The 20,966-nt window shown below is 50.7% G+C and overlaps 1 protein-coding gene and 1 long non-coding RNA gene across 9 annotated transcripts in view; both read right to left on the bottom strand.

The window, feature by feature from the left end:
- TMEM175 (transmembrane protein 175) overlaps positions 1-20,966 on the bottom strand; it is a 35,533-nt gene that overhangs the window by 10,975 nt on the left and 3,592 nt on the right. For 2 of the 8 annotated variants that reach the window (XM_033213391.1, XM_033213392.1), the window contains exons 2-7: positions 8,567-8,740; positions 8,051-8,173; positions 6,643-6,826; positions 6,389-6,427; positions 4,034-4,131; positions 145-196 (exon numbers count right to left, since the gene is read on the bottom strand). In XM_033213391.1, the coding sequence (XP_033069282.1) occupies positions 145-196; positions 4,034-4,131; positions 6,389-6,427; positions 6,643-6,795 (342 nt within the window). In that variant the 5' untranslated portion in view covers positions 6,796-6,826; positions 8,051-8,173; positions 8,567-8,740. The other 6 variants (XM_033213390.1, XM_033213395.1, XM_033213394.1 and 3 more) reach the window with 5 other exon arrangements.
- On the bottom strand, positions 483-1,396 carry LOC117085017. The gene is made up of 4 exons (XR_004437759.1): positions 854-1,396; positions 645-812; positions 590-592; positions 483-556 (listed from the first exon to the last, which is right to left on the bottom strand). It is a non-coding gene; the product is annotated as an uncharacterized LOC117085017 (long non-coding RNA).

The raw sequence follows: 20,966 nt of genomic DNA, 5'->3' as shown, positions 1-20,966 counted from the left end.
GAGGAGCTCCCAGGTGTGGGCAGATTCCAGGCTTCAAGGCGCTCTGGAGGTCACGAGAGAGGCCGGCTGCTTCCTTCCGTTCTTCCCTGAGGGCCAGATTACAAACCAAAGTCACTCCCCCGAAAAGAACAGGAAAATACTCACCAGGTTGAGCAGGGCAAGTGTGTCGTCTGTTTTCCCAACAACTTGGAACAACCTAAACCATTTTAAAAAAAGACAAAAAGACAATAAAATGCGGTTCCAGTAACATTAAGTGCACACACACTCTCTCCAGCATCTTCTGGTTAAAACATCATTAAGAGATGTCACTTTAACCAAATATAAGCTACTACCTAGTGTACAGAGTTTGGAAACACGAAGAAGAAATGAAGTTCCCTAAAAAGCACTCTGCTCCGTCCAGGTGATCTCCACCACTTCCTCCTGACTCACACCCTGCCCCGTCCAGGCAATCTCCACTTCCTCCTGACTCACACTCTGCCCCGTCCAGGTGATCTCCACCACTTCCTCCTGACTCACACCCTGCCCCGTCCAGGTGATCTCCACCACTTCCTCCTGACTCACACCCTGTCGTCCACGCGATCTCCACCACTTCCTCCTGACTCACACCCTGTCGTCCACGCGATCTCCACTTCCTCCTGACTCACACCCTGTCGTCCACGCGATCTCCACTTCCTCCTGATTCACACCCTGCCCTGTCCAGGCGATCTCCACTTCCTCCTGATTCACACCCTGCCCCGTCCAGGCGATCTCCACCACTTCCTCCTGACTCACACCCTGTCGCTATGCAGGCGATCTCCACCACTTCCTCCTGACTCACACCCTGTCGTCCACGCGATCTCCACTTCCTCCTGACTCACACCCTGCCCCGTCCAGGCAATCTCCACTTCCTCCTGATTCACACCCTGCCCCGTCCAGGCAATCTCCACTTCCTCCTGATTCACACCCTGCCCCCGTCCACGCGATCTCCACTTCCTCCTGATTCACACCCTGCCCCCGTCCAGGCAATCTCCACTTCCTCCTGATTCACACCCTGCCCCGTCCAGGCAATCTCCACTTCCTCCTGATTCACACCCTGCCCCCGTCCACGCGATCTCCACTTCCTCCTGATTCACACCCTGCCCCCGTCCACATGATCTCCACTTCCTCCTGATTCACACCCTGCTGCCATGCAGGTGATGTCCGCCACTTCCTCCTGATTCACACCCTTCCCCCGTCGACGTGATCTCCGCTGCTTCCTCCTGTTCCTCCTGATTCACACCCTGCCCCCATCCACGTGATCTCCACTTCCTCCTGATTCACACCCTGCCCCCGTCCAGGCGATCTCCACCGCTTCCTCCTGATTCACACCCTGCCCCCGTCCAGGCGATCTCCACCGCTTCCTCCTGATTCACAGCCTGTTTTCAACAGAGTTGGTGTTAGAGAGCACTGCATGCCCTGGTAGCTTTGGGGGCTTTCTCAGCATTACCTTGGGAGCAGTCCCCCTGCCCCCCCCCCCCCCCCCACCACGGTGGAGCTTGTGGGCTGTGCCTGCTGCCTCTGCATTGTGCAGGTGAGGGTCTGGGGACACAGTAGCTCTTTCAGGATCTTCAGGTGCTCGGTTGTCAGGGGAGGCCTCTGGGGCCCCATGGGAGAGGTGTCCTCAGGAGGTTGTGAGCTGCCTGTTCCCAGGCACAGAGGCCTGGCCCCCAGCCCTCTGGAAACACCCTCTGCGGAGGTAGAGCTCCTCCTCCCGAGGAACGGGACCCTCAGACCTCATGACCAAAAATCATTCTGAAAAAAGGAAACCCTGTTTTTCCATTGTTTATTCAGGGATTGCATACACTACACCTGTGGAAACGCCTACGGAACACCCACGCACTAAGAAACAGAATAAACATGGACCACTGTCTGTCACCAGGAAAATGAGCACAGCCCACACAGTCCCATTCCTGAAGCACGAAGGGCGCACCTCAATGCCTCATCCACTCTGAAGTTAGGGCCTCTTTCTGGGCTGGGCCTGACCGAGCCGAAGTCCCCCAGCCCACGGCTCTGTGACCCCGTCAGAGGCCCAAGGGTGGCCGCAGGCTACTGGACACGGGCTCACTCTGGGGCTGCACATTTCACTGAAAAGTAGAAAGGAAAGGACCCCATTTCCCTGGAGACAGCAGCACTGGTGACTGCTGAGCGTCGGAACGCTGCACACAGGCTTACATGACCCTAACGGATGCACAGAGCAGCTCTGTGAAGCAACCGCCCAGGCCTCCGGGAGTCCCCCGCCCTGCTCTGCCCATGGATTCCACAGCGGGTGCGGCCTTGGGTGGACGAGGGCAGGCAGGAGGGCCTGGCCCTGTTCAAACCGCTGAGCTGATGGGGAGCCTGGCACAGTCAGGCTGTGGGTCTCCCGGGCGCTCTGTGAACAAGGAGCTGAAGAGAAAGCCCTCCCCTAAGTAAGAGGACCATCTGTCACCACCAGAGAGTCACCTTGCTGAAAGCAAGTCTGTCACGGAAAACATTCAGCTGTGCTTTCAATGCAGGTGCCCGTGCCTTCCCAGCACCCGTCGTCCTGCAGCCCCAGCTCCACCTCTGGTGTCCTCCTGCTCCTCTCTGCCTAAGGCAGGTGGTCAGGGGCCCCCGCAGCACTGGGCCCTGCTCTCCTTGGATCCTTTTTTTTTTTCTCCTGAGATAGAGTCTCGCTCTGTCACCCAGGCTGGAGTGCAGTGGTGCCATCTCCACTCTGCAGCCTCCACTTTCTGGGTTAGAGCAATTCTCCTGCCTCAGTTTCCTTAGTAGCTGGGATTACAGGCAGGTGCCACCACACCCGGATAATTTTTGTATTTTTAGTACAGACGGGGTGTCACCATGTTGGTCAGGCTGGTCTCAAACTCCTGACCTCAGGTGATCCACCCGCCTTGGCCTCCTAAAGTGCTGGGATTACAGGCGTGAGCCACCTTGCCTGGCCTCTCCTTGGATCTTAAGGAACCCTTTCCTCTGGAAGGCAAAGCTCCAGCCCTGGAGCACGTGTCCTGCAAACACAGCCTCCTTGCCAGGGAGAAGGCAGTGTGGTGAGTCCCCAGGGCACAAAACCAGGACAGGGCTGTGTACCGCCCTGGCCAGTGTTAATGGGGCACAGCATATGTGTCCTCTCCTGCCCGGCTGCAGCCTGGTCTTGAGGCAGCTCTCGCAGGCAGGAGGAAGGTCTGTGTGGCCAAGGAGCAGTGGCAGCACTGAGTGAACCATTCACACCTCCGCCTACTACACTGTCCACACTTCCACCTACTGCACTGTCCACACCTCTGCTTACACTGTCTCCACCAGCTGCACCTCCGCCTACGGCACCGACCGCACCTCCACCTACCGCACTGTCCACATACCGCACCAGCCGCACTTCCACCTATTGCACCCTCTGCACCTCCGCCTACACCATCTCCACCATCCACACCTCCTCCTACCGCACCGGCCGCACCTCCGCCTACCGCACCGTCCACCCCTCTGCCTACTGCACCATCCACACCTCTGCTTACACCGTCTCCACCATCCACACCTCCTCCTACCGCACCATCCGCACCTCTGCCTACTGCACCGTCTGCACCACTCACACCTCCGCCTACTGCACCGTCTACATCTCTGCCTACTGCACCGTCTGCACCATCCACACCTCCGCCTCCTGCACCGTCCGCCCCCCTACCGCCCGCCTACTGCACCGTCTGCACCGACTGCACCTCCGCCTAATGCACCGTCTGCACCATCCGCAACTCCGCCTACTGCACTGTCCGCCCCCCTCCACTGCCCCATCTGCACCATCCGCACGTCCGCCTACTGCACCGTCCACACCATCTACACCTATGCCTACTGCACCGTCTGCACCATGCACACCTCCACCTACTGCACCTTCCGCACTGTCCCAGGCCCTGGGGCTAGGGTAAGTAACGCCATCCCCACGCGGATGAGGGTGGGAGGGGCAACCTGCTGTCCCCCACCCCTGGGGACTTGTGCATGATGTGGTGCAGGGTACGGGAACCCTGAGAGCAGCCGTGGACCCGCTGGAAGCTCCCACCTTGTGTGTGCCGCCCAGGCCACCGTCACGATGAGAAAGGTCATCAGGTAGACTGCGATCCGTGTTGCCAGAAGCCTCTGTACACTTCTGTCGAACTGCTGGAATACAAGAGCACTGCCGTCAGAGCCCAGGTGACGTGAGTGTCCCTGAATGGCAGTCGAGACAGTACCGTGCGGGGGTGGGCAAGGGGGCTGGCCTTGGCCCAGGGCAGGGCGAGACCCTCAGGTGGGCCTCGTGAGGCACCTTGGAAGGTCCTGGCCTCCCCAGCAGACCCTGGGTGTCCTGTTCTGGGTCCAGCCTCCGTCTCCAGCTGGTGTGTCTCCCCTGGTGCCTGCAGACCCCACCCCCCAAACCCCCACCCCTTCTCCGGGGCACTGATCCACCCCCACCCCCACAGGTGCACTCGGAGAGTTCTATGGGCTGTGTTCCCGCTGGGGGTCAGCTTTTAAGGGGCTCGGTGTCTGCTGAGGACCCCACCTCGGGGATGGTGCCTTCTGGGTGTCTGCATGTGGGAAGGGACAGGAGGGGCAAAAGCACCAGGTCACAAATGCCATCCATGAGGCTCTGCCATCATAACCATGTCACCTCCAAAAGGCTCTGCCCCACAACGCCGTCCCTGTGCGGTGTCCGGCGTGTGGACTTTGGAGGGACACACAGGTTGATGGCACAGAAGGGTCACACCTGGCACTGCCTAGCTGGCAATTCCAAAGCAGCCACGGGAAAGGGTCTCTGGAAGCTGCAAGGGACCCCACGGGTGGCCCGCCCTGGGGGCTGTGGTCAGCATGGAGGCACTGGGGGCCGCGCCGCATTCAACACAAGGCCCTCACCCTCCAGCCCTGAGGTTTTCATGCTGTCCCCACGAATGCTCCAAACAGAACACTGAGCGCTTTACTATTTCCCTTGGTTCTTCACTTGCAAGCAGGTCTCTGGGTCAGTAACTTAGTATTTCAGTCACTTCTTTATTGAGTTCCATCTAGCTTTTCGAATCACGGGTTTTCAAAGTTACAACTGTCTTTTATTTTTCATCAGAGTGAGCACAGCCTCAGGAGCTCCCATCTCCTCACAAGGAGGGAGGTGCCTGCTTTTCTAGCACCTTCCCCGGGACACACGTCAGGCCTTTCCCTCATCCCATAAATGTGTTCTCTGAATGAGCTTCTGACTCTCCAGGACTTTCTGAGGCTCAGACCCTCCCTGTGATCCGGTTAGGACGACAGAGGAAAGACAGGGCAGTAAACGTCACAGTCCCAGAAAGGTGCCCTGGCTGCAAAGAGGTCAGAGCAGGTTCAGGCTCATGAGTGTTTATTTTCAACCGCCCGGGCCCTTCACTGTCACGTGCCCTCGGGCATGGGCATCGCAGGTGGATGCGGCCGTACCTCACCAACCCCATTCTGAAAGGGGCAGCCAAGGCCAGGACCTCAGGACTCAGCCAAGGCCACGTCCCCACCCCATGGGCCTCGGTGGGGACGCAGCTTTCCTGAGCCGCTGCCCCCGAGGGAGGGCAGGAGCGGCCCCGGGGTCCCAGTGCCTGTGCTGCTTGCTGTCTGCTGGTGCCTGCAGACCAGGCCAGGCTCCATCTGCGTTTCTACTTCTCGTGAAAACCCTATGAAAAGTCTCGTCATCCCCTTCACGTGGCTGAGAAAGCCGAACTCTAAGCAGCTCCCATGACTTCCCAGCGTTCCCCAGGCTCAGCTCACGAGTCAGGACTGGAGCCCCAACCTCAGTACTGGCCCAGGAAGGGCTGCGTGGTCACTGCTGTGCCTCATGCACCCATGAGGCTTGGGCCGCACGACCCTGTCATGAGGACACCGAGCCAGGCAGGTGTGCGCCCCAGATGCCCTCCAGTCATTCCCCTTCTAAGATGCTGTGTTGCTCTTTAGCTCAGAAACAGTCCAGGCAGCTGTGAGCGGAAACTCTGCTTGTAAACCCTTCCCGCTCACCTCCAGGCCTGCAGGAGCATCCAGGGTGGGAGTGTCCCTGCTGAGGCAGGACATCGGCCCTGTTTACTCACAGCAGCTACGTAAGGGGCCTGCTGGGGCAGCCTGGAACCTTCCTCTTCCAACCTATCCTCTGGCTCACTTCCAGGGCGCTGCGTTTGTCCACTGAGCTCAGAAACGGAGCCCTAGGAGCCCAGTCTCCTGCCCTCCCAGGAAGCCAGGACCTCTGCCGGGGTGGGCACGGGCTGAGCAGGACTTGCTGACCCCCTCCCTTTTTAAGGAGGCCCCCGCCTCCCGCCTCTGCCTCCTAAGCCTCAGAAGCTTTGAGGGGTGCAGGGTCAGCTCCCTGTGCCAGGTCGGGCTTCAGGGACCCTGGATCTTCTCAGGGCCACACCACGCAGAGCACAGCCTGCCCTGTTACCTGTTCCGGGGAGATCTCCGTGTGGGTCACAGGCAGGATCTGGAGGGGGCAGAGAGACAGAAGGAAGCAAGAGATGCTGGTTGGGCTGGGTGTGGTGGTATTGGGGACTCCAAGGCAGCACTGGGCCCCCCAAGCTGCCTGAGGAGATGGGGGACCCAAGGCTGCTGGCAAGACCTGGACAGGTCTGAGGTGGGCTGGGCAGTGCCTTGAGGGGCTTGGGGTGGGGCAGGCCTGAGCAGGGGCCCCATACAGACCATGACGGTGGCGATGATGGACAGCAGGGCATCACTGAAGCTCAGCATGCGTTGGGAGCACTGGATCCCCTCCCCAGCGTCCTCGTCTCTTCTGCCCGGGGGGCAGTCCCCCAGTGTGTCCAGTGCCTGCTCTGGGGTCTGGGGCTGGGACATGGTGGAGACGCTGCCTGGTGGTCACAGGAGCCTGGGAGGAAAGGCAGGTCTGAGTGTGCCTGTGGCGTGCTCCTGGGGATCGGCCATGCAGCCTCAGCCCCGGTGCAGGGACAGGGACTGGTATGGGGGGCTTGGCCGCTGCAGAGCAGGGGAAGGGTCCATGCTGCTCTGTCCTCTCCCAGGTGCCCCTCACATTTCCAGCCTCCAGGCTGAGAGGCCAACAACAGACGCCATGCCTAGCCCTGTTACTGGTGAACACTGATCTGGGTGAACCAGGCCTCAGTTTCTCCTCAGGGAACGAGAGAGACAAGGAAAGGCACTGAGATCGCCGACCCCATGGCCGACCTCATGGCCGACCTAAACGTGGAAGAGGAACACAGCGCCCTGCGGGGCCCTTGCCCGTGCACGCGTGCCTGGGGCTGTCTGTTTCCCGCAGGGACTGCGCTCTCCCTTGGTCTCGGCACCGTGCACGCGTGCCTGGGGCTGTCTGTTTCCCGCAGGGGCTGCGCTCTCCCTTGGTCTCGGCACCGTGCACGCGTGCCTGGGGCTGTCTGTTTCCCACAGTGGCTGCGCTCTCCCGAGAGCTCTCCCTCGGTCTCGGTGCCCGTGCACGCGTGCCTGGGGCTGTTTCCCATAGGGGCTGCACTCTCCCTTGGTGATCTTTGGGGAAACCAAGGCCCTTCGTCTGTAGCCATACGAAGCCAAACTTAGCACCAGGGCAGGCACTCCAGTCCACCTGTGGGAGCCTGGGTTGGGCGCACACTTGGCACATGCCACAGCTGTGGCCCAGCATAGCACTCCTCAGGCATTTTTAACATCAGAGATGCGTCTGGGAAGATGAACGAGATGCCAGGTGGAGAGTGCTCTGGACAGAAGAGATCCCAGCGCCTCACGGAGACAGAACTGAGTTGTGGCTGCAGGTGCCATGGTGCATGGTGCTGGGCAGCCTTGTGCCAACCAGGAACTGTGGATTTCACCCTGCACCCGAGGTGGAGGCTGGGCACACTGAGATGAGTTCCCCAAACAGAGGATAGGGCCAGAGGGCTCCATGTTGGCTGAGCCCCACCTGAGGCCAGGCGCCCCTGGAGCAGGGAAGAGGGCAGAGTGTGTCAAGGATGCCAGTCAGAAGGGCTGCTATGACCCAGGAGAGGGGTGACGGAGGTCTGGCATCCCAGGAGACACAGAGCGTGCGGGAAACCAGCTCCTAAGAGTATCGGGGGCCACGGTGGGGGGTGACGGAGAAGGGAGAGCCCACCCGGTCCTTCCTCTGGTGAAGAAGGTGGGTCAGAGCACATTCCTGAGGGACAGTGAGTGCTTGCTTCCGGCTGGTTTCCGGGACACAGCAGAGGCACCGAGGCTGTCTCAGGACAGGGGAGCTCTGGGGATGGAAGGAGTCAGGCTGGAGATGCAGCCTTCACAGGTTCCTCTGATCGAGCAGTGTTAGAAGCAGAAGTAATTTCTGTACTACTTGGAAATGTGGGGGTGGTCCAAGGGAGTGGCACCCGGGAAGGAGGACAGGCTCGGCTCTCCACCATTTAAGGGGAGGAGGCCTCTTCAGGAAGGGTGTTGGGGAGAGCCCCTCAGCGCCAGTGGGAGGTGACAAGGCAGGGCCCCAGGTTTTACTCTGAAGCTGTTTACTTGGCCAAGGGCATCAGGGGGCTGGAATGCGCGGCCAGCTAGAGGGTCCGCGGGAAAAGGGATGTGCTGCTTACACCAAGGCGAGATGCACAAAAACAAGGAAAGCCCACCCCAGAGAATGGAGGAGGCTCACCGCAGTTTCCAGCTGGGCAAAACAAACACACAAGACAATCCACTTCACCAGCAATCAGGGAGATCCGGGAGGTGCAAATGAAATGGTGAGAGGCCGGGTGTCGGTGGGGTGGGGGGGGTGGGGGGGTTGGGAGGGCGGCGCCAGCAGGAGTGAGGTGATGGGGAGGGCAGGGACCTAGGGAAAACAGAAACCGAGGCTGGAGTGAACGGTGGGGACAGCGGGGAGTGAGATAACAGGACTGCAAAGACGCGGGGAAAACAGAAACTGAGGCAGGAACAAACAGCGGGGAGAGAGAAGGCAGGGACCTGGGGAAACGGAAACTGAGGCAGGAATGAACGGCGGGGAGTGAGTAGAGTGAGGAGACAGATGGCGGGGACCTGGGGAAACAGAAACCGAGGCAGGCATGTAAACGCACATGTGTGCTTCAGCGACAGTTTAGCAACGGTTAGTGAGGTGCAGTGCCACGTCCTCCAAGGGTCCACTCCAGGAAGTCTCACTGCCATGAGAGGCTGCCCAGGGTCTGCACTGAGGCAACATGTAGTTTTTCTTTTTTTCTTTTTGAGACAGGGTCTCAGTCTGTTGCCCAGGCTGGAGGGCAGTGGCATAATCAAGGCTCACTATAGCCTCAACCTCCTAGGCTCAAGTGATCCTCCCACCTCAGCCTCCTGTGTTGCTGGGACCACAAGTGTGCACCACCATGCCTGGCTAATTTTTGTATTTTTCGTAGAGACGGGGTTTCATCATGTTGCCCAGGCTGATCTTGAACTCCTGGGCTCAAGCAATCTCCTTGCCTCAGCCTCCCAAAGTGCTTGGATTACAGGCGAGAGCCACTGAGCCAGCCTGGTGTGTTTTAACAATAAAACTAAAACACATTCTGACTAGTAAGGGAGAAATCATCAAACCATGACGTAAACTATCAGAATGTTAAAACAGATCTACAAGTATAAAACTATAAAACAAAATGTTAAAACAAAAAAATCAAGTTGCAAAAACATACTATTATACCATTTATGGAAACAATGGACACATACAACCACCATCTATCTTCTTAATTATACACACATACACAGTAAGAAATGACAACCACAAATAAGAACAATGTTCGCCAACTTCCAGACAGCACTGCATGGACCCAGGCAGGGAGGGGCGGGGAGCGCGTGGGGGCTTTCGCTCTACGCCCAGGAGATTTCTCACCTAGAAGGCACACAGGCATGTAACCACAGCTAGCCACGATCCAGCAAACTGTTCTATCCTCAAACAGCATCTTTGTGTTCAAGCTTCCCCAACCCCAAGCCCTGCAATCACTGATCTGTTTTCTGTTACTGTAATTTTGCTTCATTTATTTATTTAATTAATTAATTTTTTTGAGACAGTCTCGCTCTGTTGCCCAGGCTGGAGTGCAGTAGCATGATCGCAGCTCGCTGCAACCTCTGCCTCCTGGGTTCAAGCGATTCTTGTGCCTCAGCCTCCCAAGTAGCTGGGATTACAGGCACCCGCCACCATGCCCAGCTAATTTTTGTATTGGTAGAGATGGGGTTTCAGTATGTTGGTCAGGCTGGTCTCAAACTCCTGACCTCAAGTGATCCGCCTGCCTCGGCCTCCCAAAGTGCTGGGATTACAGGCGTGAGCCACCGCGCCTGGCTAATTTTTGTATTTTTAGTAGAGATGGGGTTTCACCATGGTCAGGCTGATCTCAAACTCCTGACCTCAGGTGATCTGCCCACCTCGGCCTCCCAAAGTGCCAAGATTACAGGCGTGAGCCACCACGCCCAGTGAATTATTTTTCCAAGCCGTGCCAAACTGAGTACCAGAGGAGATGAGCAAGTGCAGGTCTCATGCCCCGCTGGTGGGAATGCAGGTGGTGCAGCCGCCTCGGCAAATCATCTGGTGGTTTCTCATGAAGTAAATGTGTCCTTATGATACGGCCCGGCAAAACCGCTCCAAGGCATTTACCCAAAAGTCAGGAAAACATGTTTACACAAATGCCTGTGTGCAAATGTTTATATACAATGGCTTTATTCATAATTGTGCAGAATGAAACAATACACGTTTTTCAGCTGGTGAGTGGATCCACAAACTGAGGTGTGTCCATGCAGTGAAATTACCACACAGCAACCAAAGAAGTGTGTTACTGATACTCCCAGCACCACAAACGGGTCTCGAAAGAAGCTAGACTCAAAATCTCTGTAGCGTGCGATTCTGTTTATACAACATTCTAAAAAAGGCAAAATTGGCAGTCTCACAGAGTGAGACTCCACAGATCACAAGGTCAGGAGTTCGAGACCAGCCTGGCCAACATGGTGAAACCTGATCTCTACTAAAAACACACACAAAAAATAGCCAGGCATGGTGGTGGGCGCTTTTAATCCCAGCTACTTGGGAGGCTGAGGCAGGAGAATTGCTTGATCCCAGAAAATGGAGGTTGCAGTGAGCCGAGATCGTGCCACTACACTCCAGCCTGGGCGACAGAGTAAGACTCCGTCTATGAAAAAAAAAAGCAATAAAAATCAATGATTCAATTAATTTATTTTAGTTGTTCTAATAACTTGTGTAGGGGTGTCTCACTGTGGTTTTAATTTGCTATATCTCTATTGACTAGGCATCTTTCATCTGTAGAGCTTTCACAGTGAAGTGTCTTAGAATCTTTGCTCGTTTACTGAGTTGTTTGTAATGTCATTGAGTTTTGAGAGTTCTTTATATTCTAGTTAAAAATCCTGCAAGATATATAATTTGGAAATATTTTCTTGCAGTCTGTGGCTTGTCTTTTCACTCTCTTACCAGTCTTTAGGAGAACAGAAGTTCTGAATTTTCGCTGGGTGCAGTGGCTCACACCTGTAATCCCAGCATTTTGGGAGGCAGAGGCAGGTGGGTCACCTGAGGTGAGCAGGGTTTGAGACCAGCCTGGCCAACATGGCAAAACCCCATCTCTACTAAAAATACAAAAATTAGCTGGACGTGGTGGTGTGTGCCTGTAGTCCCAGCTACTCAGGAGGCTGAAGCAAGAGAATCGCTTGAATTTGGCAGGCAAAGGTTGCGGTGAGCTGAGATCACACCACTGTACTCCATCCTGGGTGACAGAGTGAGATTCTGTCTCAAAAAGAAAAAAGAAAAGAAAAGAAAATTCAAGGAACCTATAATAGCCAAAATAATCTTGAAAAAGAACAAAATTGGGAGCACTCACACTTCCCGATTTCAAAACTTAGTACAAAGCTACAGCAGTCAAGACAGCATAAAGACACAGACCAATGGAATATAGTTCAGAAATAAACCCCTACATTTACGGTTAACTGATTTTGACAAGGATGCTGAGACCACTCAATGGGAAAAGTATTTTTCACAAATGGTGTTGGGACAACTGAATATCCACATGCAAAAGAATGAATTCGGACTCAACCTAATACACATACAAAAATTAACTTGAAATGGATCAATAACATAAATGTAAGAGTTAAAACTACAAAACTCTTAGAAGATAATGCTGGAGAAAATTATTTCATGACACTGAGTTTGACAAAATATACTTTCTTTTTTTTTCCTTTTTTATAAAAACGTGGGGTCTGTGTGGTCCAGGCTGGGCTCAAGCAATTCTCCTGCCTCGGCCTCCCAAGTAGCTGGGATTATAGACATGAGCCACCACGCCTGGCCAAAATTGACTTTTTCTTTAAGCCGTTTTAGGTTTATAGAAAAACTGAGCAGAGGCCAGTCATGGTGGCTCACCTCTGTAATCCCAGTACTTTGGGAGGCCAAGGTGGGCAGATCACCTGATGTCAGGAGTTCAAGACCAACCTGGCCAGCATGAAACCCCACCTCCACTAAAAATACAAAACTTAGCTGGGTGTGGTGGTATGCATCTGTAATCCCAGCTACTTGGGAGTTTGAGGCAGGAGTACTGCTTGAACCAGGGAGGCAGACGCTGCAGTGAGCCGAGATTATGCCACTGCATTCCAGCCTGAGTGACAGAGAGAGACTCCATCTCAAGAAAAAAAAGAAAAATTGAGCAGCAAGTACAGTTTCACTCTTGTTGCCCAGGCTGGGGTGCAGTGGCATGATCTCGGCTCACTGCAACCTCCGCCTCCCGGGTTCAAATGATTCTCCTGCGTCAGCCTCCCGAGTAGCTGGGATTACAGGTGACTGTGTTATAACGCCCAGCTAATTTTGTGTGTTTAGTAGAAATGGGGTTTGACTGTGTTATAACGCCCAGCTAATTTTGTGTGTTTAGTAGAAATGGGGTTTCACCATGTTGGCCATGATGGTCTTGAACTCCTGACCTTGTGATCTGCCCCCCCTTGGCCTCCCAAAGTGTTGGGATTACAGGTGTGAGCCACCGCACCCGGCCCAGAGTTCTTTTATACCCTTCCCCTTTCTCCTATTACTATTATTATTTTGAGACGGAGTCTCACTCTGTCACCCAGGCTGGAGTGCAGTGGCACAATCTCGGCTCACTGCAACCTCCGACTCCTGGGTTCAAGTGATTCTCCTGCCTCAGTCTCCTGAGTAGCTGGGATTACAGGCACACACCACCATGCCCCACTAATTTTTGTATTTTTAGTAAAGACAGGGTTTCACCATGTTGGTCAGGCTGGTCTCGAACTCCTGACCTCGTGATCCGCCCACCTTGGCCTCCCAAAATGCTGGGATTACAGGTGTGAGCCACTGTGTCCAGCCTCCCTTTCTCCTATTATTATTATTATTATTATTTTTTTTTTTTTTTTGAGATGGAGTCTCACTCTGTCGCTGGGGCTGGAGTGTAGTGGCGCAATCTCGGCTCACTGCAAGCTCCGCCTCCCGGGGTTTATGCCATTCTCCTGCCTCAGCCTCCCAAGTAGCTGGGACTACAGGCGCCCGCCACCTCACCTGGCTAGTTTTTTTGTATTTTTTTTTTAGTAGAGACGGGGTTTCACTGTGGTAGCCAGGATGGTCTCGATCTCCTGACCTCGTGATCCACCCGTCTCGGCCTCCCAAAGTGCTGGGAATACAGGCTTGAGCCACCGCGCCCGGCCCCTTTCTCCTATTATTAACATCTTACATTACTGTGGCACATTCGACACAATTGACAAGCGAATATTCATACATTACAATTAATCTAAGTCCATAGTTTACATTAGGCTTCACTCTGTGCTGTATTCTATGGGTTTTGACAAATGGAAAATGACTTGTTTTCACCAAAACAGTATCACACAGAATAGTTTAAACACCCTAAAAATCTCTGGTGCTCCACCCTCCCTCTTTCTTCCTGAACCCCTAGCAACTGTTTTTTGTTTTTTGTTTTTTTTTGAGATCTAGTTTCATTCTTGTTGCCCAGGCTGGAGTGCAATAGTGCGATCTCAGCTCAATGCAACCTCCAACTCCCAGGTTCAAGTGATTCTCCTGTCTCAGCCTCCTGAGTAGTTGGGATTACAAGCATGTGCCACCACGCCCAGCTAATTTTGTATTTATAGTAAAGGTGGGGCTTCAACATGTTGGCCAGGCTGGTCTCGAACTCCAGACCTCAGTTGATCCGCCCACCTTGGCCTCTGAAAGTGCTGGGATTACAGGTGTGAGCCACTGCACCCGGCCTACTGCTCTTTTTACTGTCTTCACAATTTTGCCTTTTCCAGAATGTTCTATAGTTAGAATCATACAGTATGGAACCTTTTCAGATTGGCTTCTTTCATTGAACAATGTGCATTTAAGATTCCTTCAAGTCTTGTTGCTTGATAGTTTATCTTTTGATCCTATAGTATGGACTTATCAGTTTATCTATTCACTGATTGCTCGCATGGGCCATTTTCTTTTTTTTTGTTTTTTTGAGGCGGAGTCTCGCTCTGTCGCCGGGACTGGAGTGCAGTGGCTGGATCTCAGCTCACTGCAAGCTCCGCCTCCCGGGTTTACGCCATTCTCCTGCCTCAGCCTCCCGAGTAGCTGGGACTACAGGCGCCCGCCATCTCGCCCGGCTAGTTTTTTTTTGTATTTTTAGTAGAGACGGGGTTTCACCGTGTTAGCCAGGATGGTCTCGATCTCCTGACCTTGTGATCCGCCCGTCTCGGCCTCCCAAAGTGCTGGGATTACAGGCTTGAGCCACCGCGCCCGGCCAGCATGGGCCATTTTCAACAGTGTATTACATAGTTCTTCATGTTGATGAACTACAGTCTATCTGTTTCCTTTATGGATCATGCTTTTAGGGTCATGGCTAAAAATCTCACAGAACATTTCATAGATTTTCTTCCATAAGTTTTATAGTTGTAGATCTCACATTTAGATTTACGACTCTGAGTTAACTTTTATGTATAATGCTAGGTATGGATTGTTTCCTTTTTTTGTTTGTTTTTTTTTTTTTTTTGAGGCAGAGTCTCACTCTGTTGCTCAGGCTGGAGTGCAGTGGCAGCATCCCAGCTCACTGCAACCTCTGCCTCCCGGGTTTAAGCAATTCTCCTGCCTCAGTCTCCTGAGTAGCTGGGATTACAGGCACTCACCCCCACGTCCAGCTAATTTTTGTATTTTTAGTAGAGATGGGGTTTCACCATGTTGGTCAGGTTGGTCTCGAACTTCTGACCTCAAGTGATCTGCCCACCTCGGCCTCCCAAAGTGCTGGGATTACAGGCATGAGCCACTGCACCCGGCCCAAGGTTTCTTTTTCTCAACACATGAATGTCCAATTTTTCCACCATAATTTGTTGAAACAATTGTTCTTTCTCCAATGAACTACTTTTGCACCTTTATAAAAAATCAATTCACCATAGACACCTGTGGGCCAATTTCTGGACACTTCTATTTACCTACTTAGCTATCTTTGTATCAACTCCACACTGTTGCCCAGGCTAGATTCGAACTCCCAGGCTCAAGGGATCCTCCTGCCTCAACCTGCTGAGTTGCTGCGACTACAGGCACATACCTCTACACCCAGCCACCAGTTTTGATTACTGTGGCTTCAAGGGTTTAAATTAGGTAACGCAAATCATACAATTTTGTCTTGTCCTTGTTCAAACTTGTATTGGCTATTCTAGCTCCTTTGCAGAGCCAAGTAAATTTTAGAATCTATGTGTCAAATTCTCATAGTCTGCTGGGAATTTGACTGGTTTACATTGAATCTACAGGTCAATTTGAGAACTGCACTGTTGAATCTCCCAGTTTATGAATATGGCATCTCTCTCCATTGATTATGGGCTTTAATTTCTCTCAGCAACTTTTTATAGTTTTCAGCATATAAGTCTTGCACATCTTTTTTCACATTTATCCCAAGTATTTCAGACTTTTTGATGCTATTGTAAATGTTTCTAATTTCAACTTCCAATATTTATTGCTAGTATGTAGAAATAGAATCGATTTTTGCACATTTATCTTGTATCCTGCAACCCTGCTAAACTCACGAGTAGCTCTTTTTATAGCTTCTATCTGATTTTTTTTCTTTTTTTTGGAGACCGAGTCTCACTCTGTTGTCCAGGATGGAGTGCAGTGGTGCGATCTCAGCTCACTGCAACCTCCACCTCCAAGGTTCAAGTGATTCTCCTGCCTCAGCCTCCTGAGTAGCTGGGATTACAGGCATGTGCCACCACGCCCAGCTAATTTTTGTGTTTTCAGTAGAGACGGGGTTTCACCGTGTTGGCCAGGCTGATCTCAAACTCCTGACCTCAGTTGACCTGCCTGCCTCAGCCTCCCCAAGTGCTGGGATGACAGGTGTGAGCCACTGTGCCCGGCCTCGGCCCTCTTTTTCTTGCCTCGTCACATTGGCTAGAATTTCTAGTACGATGCTGAACAGAAGTGGTGAGATCAGACAGCCAGCCTTGGCTTGTTCCTGGTCTTAGGGGGAAAACATTCAGTCTTTTATTATTTCGCATGATGCTAGCTACAGGTTTTTCACAGATGCCCGTACTGTTGAGGAAGTTTCATTTTACTCCCAGTTTGCTGAGTTTTATTTTTTTTTTAAATCAGTAATGGATGTTGGGTTCTGTCAAATGCTTCTCTGTATCTATTGAGGTGATCCATTTTGTTTTTTCATTCTCAAGAGCATGAATTACATTGATACACTTTCAAATGCTAAGCCAACTTTGCCGTCTTGGGATATCCCACTTGGTCATGGTATATTATCCTTTCTGGTATATAGTGTTGGATTCAATTTGCTAATCAACATTTTAAATGCATTTTCATGTCTATGTTCACAAGAGATATTATCCTGTAGTTTTCTAGTAATGTCTTTGTGGAGTTCTCGTATCAGAATAATGCTGTTAGGAATCATGAGTTGGGAAATAATTCCTTCCTTCAACTTTCTGAGTTTGTATAGAACTGGTATTATTTCTTCCTTCAGTGTTTAGTAGAATTCCCAGTAAAGCTATTTAAGTTTGGAGTCTTTTTTTGAGATTGAGTTTTGCTCTTGTCCAGGTTGGAGCGCAGTGGCACAGTCTCAGCTTACTGCAACCTCTACGTCCTGGGTCCAAGTGATTCTCCTGACTCAGCCTTCCAAGTAGCTGGGATTACAGGCACCTACCACCATGCTGGGTAATTTTTGTATTTTTAGTAGAAATGAGGTTTCACCATGTTGGTCTTGAACTCCTGACCTCAGGTGATCCACTTGCCTCGGCCTCCCAAAGAGCTGGGATTACAGGCATGAGCTACTGTGCCCAGCCAAGTCTGGAGTCTTCTTTAAGGGAAGATTTGTCAACTATAAATTCAATGCTTTAATAGACATAGAGCTATTTAGGTTGTCTATTTCCTTCTTTTTAAAAAGCATTTAAATTTTTAATTTTTGTAGATATGTAGTAGGTGTATATATTCATGGGGTACATGTTCTGATACAAGCATGCAATGTGTAGTAATCACATCATGAAGAACGGGGTACCCATCCCCTCAGAAAAGAAAAAAAACAAAAAAGATGGTTAGATACCACAAAGTATGTTGCAATGCCTTAACTGTATGCATGTCAGGGCCTCTTTCATCCTTTCACACAATACGTTTTCTTTTGAGACAAAGTCCCATTCTGTCCCCAGATTGGAGTGCAGTGGCTCAATCTTGGCCCACTGCAACCTCCGACTACCTGGTTCAAGTGATTCTCCTGCCTCAGCCTCCCAAGTAGCTGGGATTTCAGGCAGACGCCACCATGCACAGCTATTTTGTGTGTGTTTTTTTAGTAGAGATGGGGTTTCACCATTTTGGCCAGGATGGTCTCAATCTCCTGACCTTGTGATCCACCTGCCTTGGCCTCCCAAAGTGCTGGGATTACAGGCATAAGCCACTGTGCCCGGCCCAACACAATTTCTTCTTAAATGAGCTTAAGTGGTTTATGCTTTCCAGGAATTTGTTCATTTAGTGTAAGCTGCTGAATTTGTTGGCCTAAAGTTCTTAATAATAGTCCCTGATTATCCTTTCAGTAGTGATGTCATCTCTCATTCCTCATATTGGTAATTCGTGTCTTGTCTTTTTCTTGTTCAATCTGGCCAAAGATTTTTCAATTTTATTAATCTCAAAGAATCAGCTTTTGGTTTCCCTGATTTTCTCTATTGCTTTTGTTATCTATTTTTTTGAATTCCACTCTGATACTTATTATCCGCCTTCTTATATTCACTTTGGGTTTCACTTCCTCTTACTTTTCTATTTTTTTTGTGTGTGTGTGACAGAGTCTCAGCTCGCTGTAATCTCCACCTCCCGGGTTCAAGTGATTCTCCTGCCTCAGGCTTCCAAGTAGCCGGAACTACAGGCGTGCACTGCCACACTCAGCTAATTTTTGTATTTTTAGTAGAAATGAGGTTTCACCATGTTGGTCTTGAACTCCTGACCTCAGGTGATCCACTTGCCTCGGCCTCCCAAAGAGCTGGGATTACAGGCATGAGCTACTGTGCCCAGCCAAGTCTGGAGTCTTCTTTAAGGGAAGATTTGTCAACTATAAATTCAATGCTTTAATAGACATAGAGCTATTTAGGTTGTCTATTTCCTTCTTTTTAAAAAGCATTTAAATTTTTAATTTTTGTAGATATGTAGTAGGTGTATATATTCATGGGGTACATGTTCTGATACAAGCATGCAATGTGTAGTAATCACATCATGAAGAACGGGGTACCCATCCCCTCAGAAAAGAAAAAAAACAAAAAAGATGGTTAGATACCACAAAGTATGTTGCAATGCCTTAACTGTATGCATGTCAGGGCCTCTTTCATCCTTTCACACAATACGTTTTCTTTTGAGACAAAGTCCCATTCTGTCCCCAGATTGGAGTGCAGTGGCTCAATCTTGGCCCACTGCAACCTCCGACTACCTGGTTCAAGTGATTCTCCTGCCTCAGCCTCCCAAGTAGCTGGGATTTCAGGCAGACGCCACCATGCACAGCTATTTTGTGTGTGTTTTTTTAGTAGAGATGGGGTTTCACCATTTTGGCCAGGATGGTCTCAATCTCCTGACCTTGTGATCCACCTGCCTTGGCCTCCCAAAGTGCTGGGATTACAGGCATAAGCCACTGTGCCCGGCCCAACACAATTTCTTCTTAAATGAGCTTAAGTGGTTTATGCTTTCCAGGAATTTGTTCATTTAGTGTAAGCTGCTGAATTTGTTGGCCTAAAGTTCTTAATAATAGTCCCTGATTATCCTTTCAGTAGTGATGTCATCTCTCATTCCTCATATTGGTAATTCGTGTCTTGTCTTTTTCTTGTTCAATCTGGCCAAAGATTTTTCAATTTTATTAATCTCAAAGAATCAGCTTTTGGTTTCCCTGATTTTCTCTATTGCTTTTGTTATCTATTTTTTTGAATTCCACTCTGATACTTATTATCCGCCTTCTTATATTCACTTTGGTTTCACTTCCTCTTACTTTTCTATTTTTTTTGTGTGTGTGTGACAGAGTCTCAGCTCGCTGTAATCTCCACCTCCCGGGTTCAAGTGATTCTCCTGCCTCAGGCTTCCAAGTAGCCGGAACTACAGGCGTGCACTGCCACACTCAGCTAATTTTTGTATTTTTAGTACAGATGGGGTTTCACCATGTTGGCCAGGCTGGTCTCGAACTTCCGACATCAAGTGATCAGCCCGCCTTGGCCTGCCAAAGTGAGCCACCGTGCCCAGCCTACTTTTCTAGTTTCTTAAGGTGACTGCTGAGGTCACTGATTTGAGATCTATCTTTTAATACTGTTTTAGCTGCATCCCACCAGTTTTAAATGCTGCATTTTCATTTTCATCCTGTTCAAAATACTTTCTAATTTCCTTTTTGATTTCTTCTTTGAACCTTTATTTATTTATTTATTTATTTATTTATTTATTTATTTATTTTGAGATGGAGTCTTGCTCTGTCGCCCAGGCTGGAGCGCAGTGGGGTGATCTCGGCTCACTGTAAGCTCTGCCTCCAGGGTTCATGCCATTCTCCTGCCTCAGCCTCCCAAGTAGCTGGGACTACAGGCGCCCACCGCCACGCCCAGCTAATTTTTTGCATTTTTAGTAGAGACGGGGTTTCACCGTGTTAGCCAGGATGGTCTCGATCTCCTGACCTCGTGATCCACCCGCCTCAGCCTCCCAAAGTGCTGGGATTACAGGCGTGAGCCACCGCGCCCGGCCACCATCAGTTATTTAAAAATGAGTTTAAAAAAATACACAAAAAACGAAAGTGAGTTATTCAGTTTCCAAATATTGAAAGGATTTTCCAATCTGTTACTAATTTCTACTTTATTTTATTTTATTTTATTTTTTGTTTTGAGGCGGAGTCTCCCTCTGTCGCCCGGACTGGAGTGCAATGGCCGGATCTCAGTTCACTGCAAGCTCCGCCTCCCGGGTTTACGCCATTCTCCTGCCTCAGCCTCCTGAGTAGCTGGGACTACAGGCGCCCGCCACCTCGCCCGGCTAGTTTTTGTATTTTTAGTAGAGACGGGGTTTCACCGTATTAGCCAGGATGGTCTCGATCTCCTGACCTCGTGATCCGCCCGTCTCGGCCTCCCAAAGTGCTGGGATTACAGGCTTGAGCCACCGCGCCCGGCCTACTAATTTCTACTTTAATATTCAATATAATTCTGGTCAGTTAACATACTTGTTTAATAGACCAGAATATGATCAGGCTCAGTTAATGTTTTAATGCACTTGAAAAATTGTGTATTCTGCTGTTATTGTGGGGAGTGTTCCATAAACATTCATTAGATGAAGTTGACTGACAGTCATGTTCAAGTCTCCTATATCCTTAGTGATTTTCTGGGTATCTATCCATTTATTCTCCATTTATTGAAAAAGAATATTCTCCAACTACATCAATCTCCAACTACAATTGTGATATTTCTCTCTCCTTGGAGCTATTAGTTTATGCTTTGTGTATTTCAGAGCTTTGTTATTAGGTGCATAAATGTTTAAGATCATCAAGTCTTTTTGATGAATTCATCCCTTCATCATTATAAAATGATCCTCTTAATTTCTTGTAATCCTCTTTGCTATGAAATTCTGGAAATCAGGTATGGGGATTAAGACT

Source organism: Trachypithecus francoisi, unplaced genomic scaffold, assembly GCF_009764315.1.
Source record: "Trachypithecus francoisi isolate TF-2019V2 unplaced genomic scaffold, Tfra_2.0 Lachesis_group1, whole genome shotgun sequence".
In the NCBI taxonomy this organism is placed as follows: Eukaryota; Metazoa; Chordata; class Mammalia; order Primates; family Cercopithecidae; genus Trachypithecus; species Trachypithecus francoisi.
The sequence above is the reverse complement of the archived record's forward strand: the minus strand, read 5'-3'. Positions and strand labels throughout refer to the sequence as shown.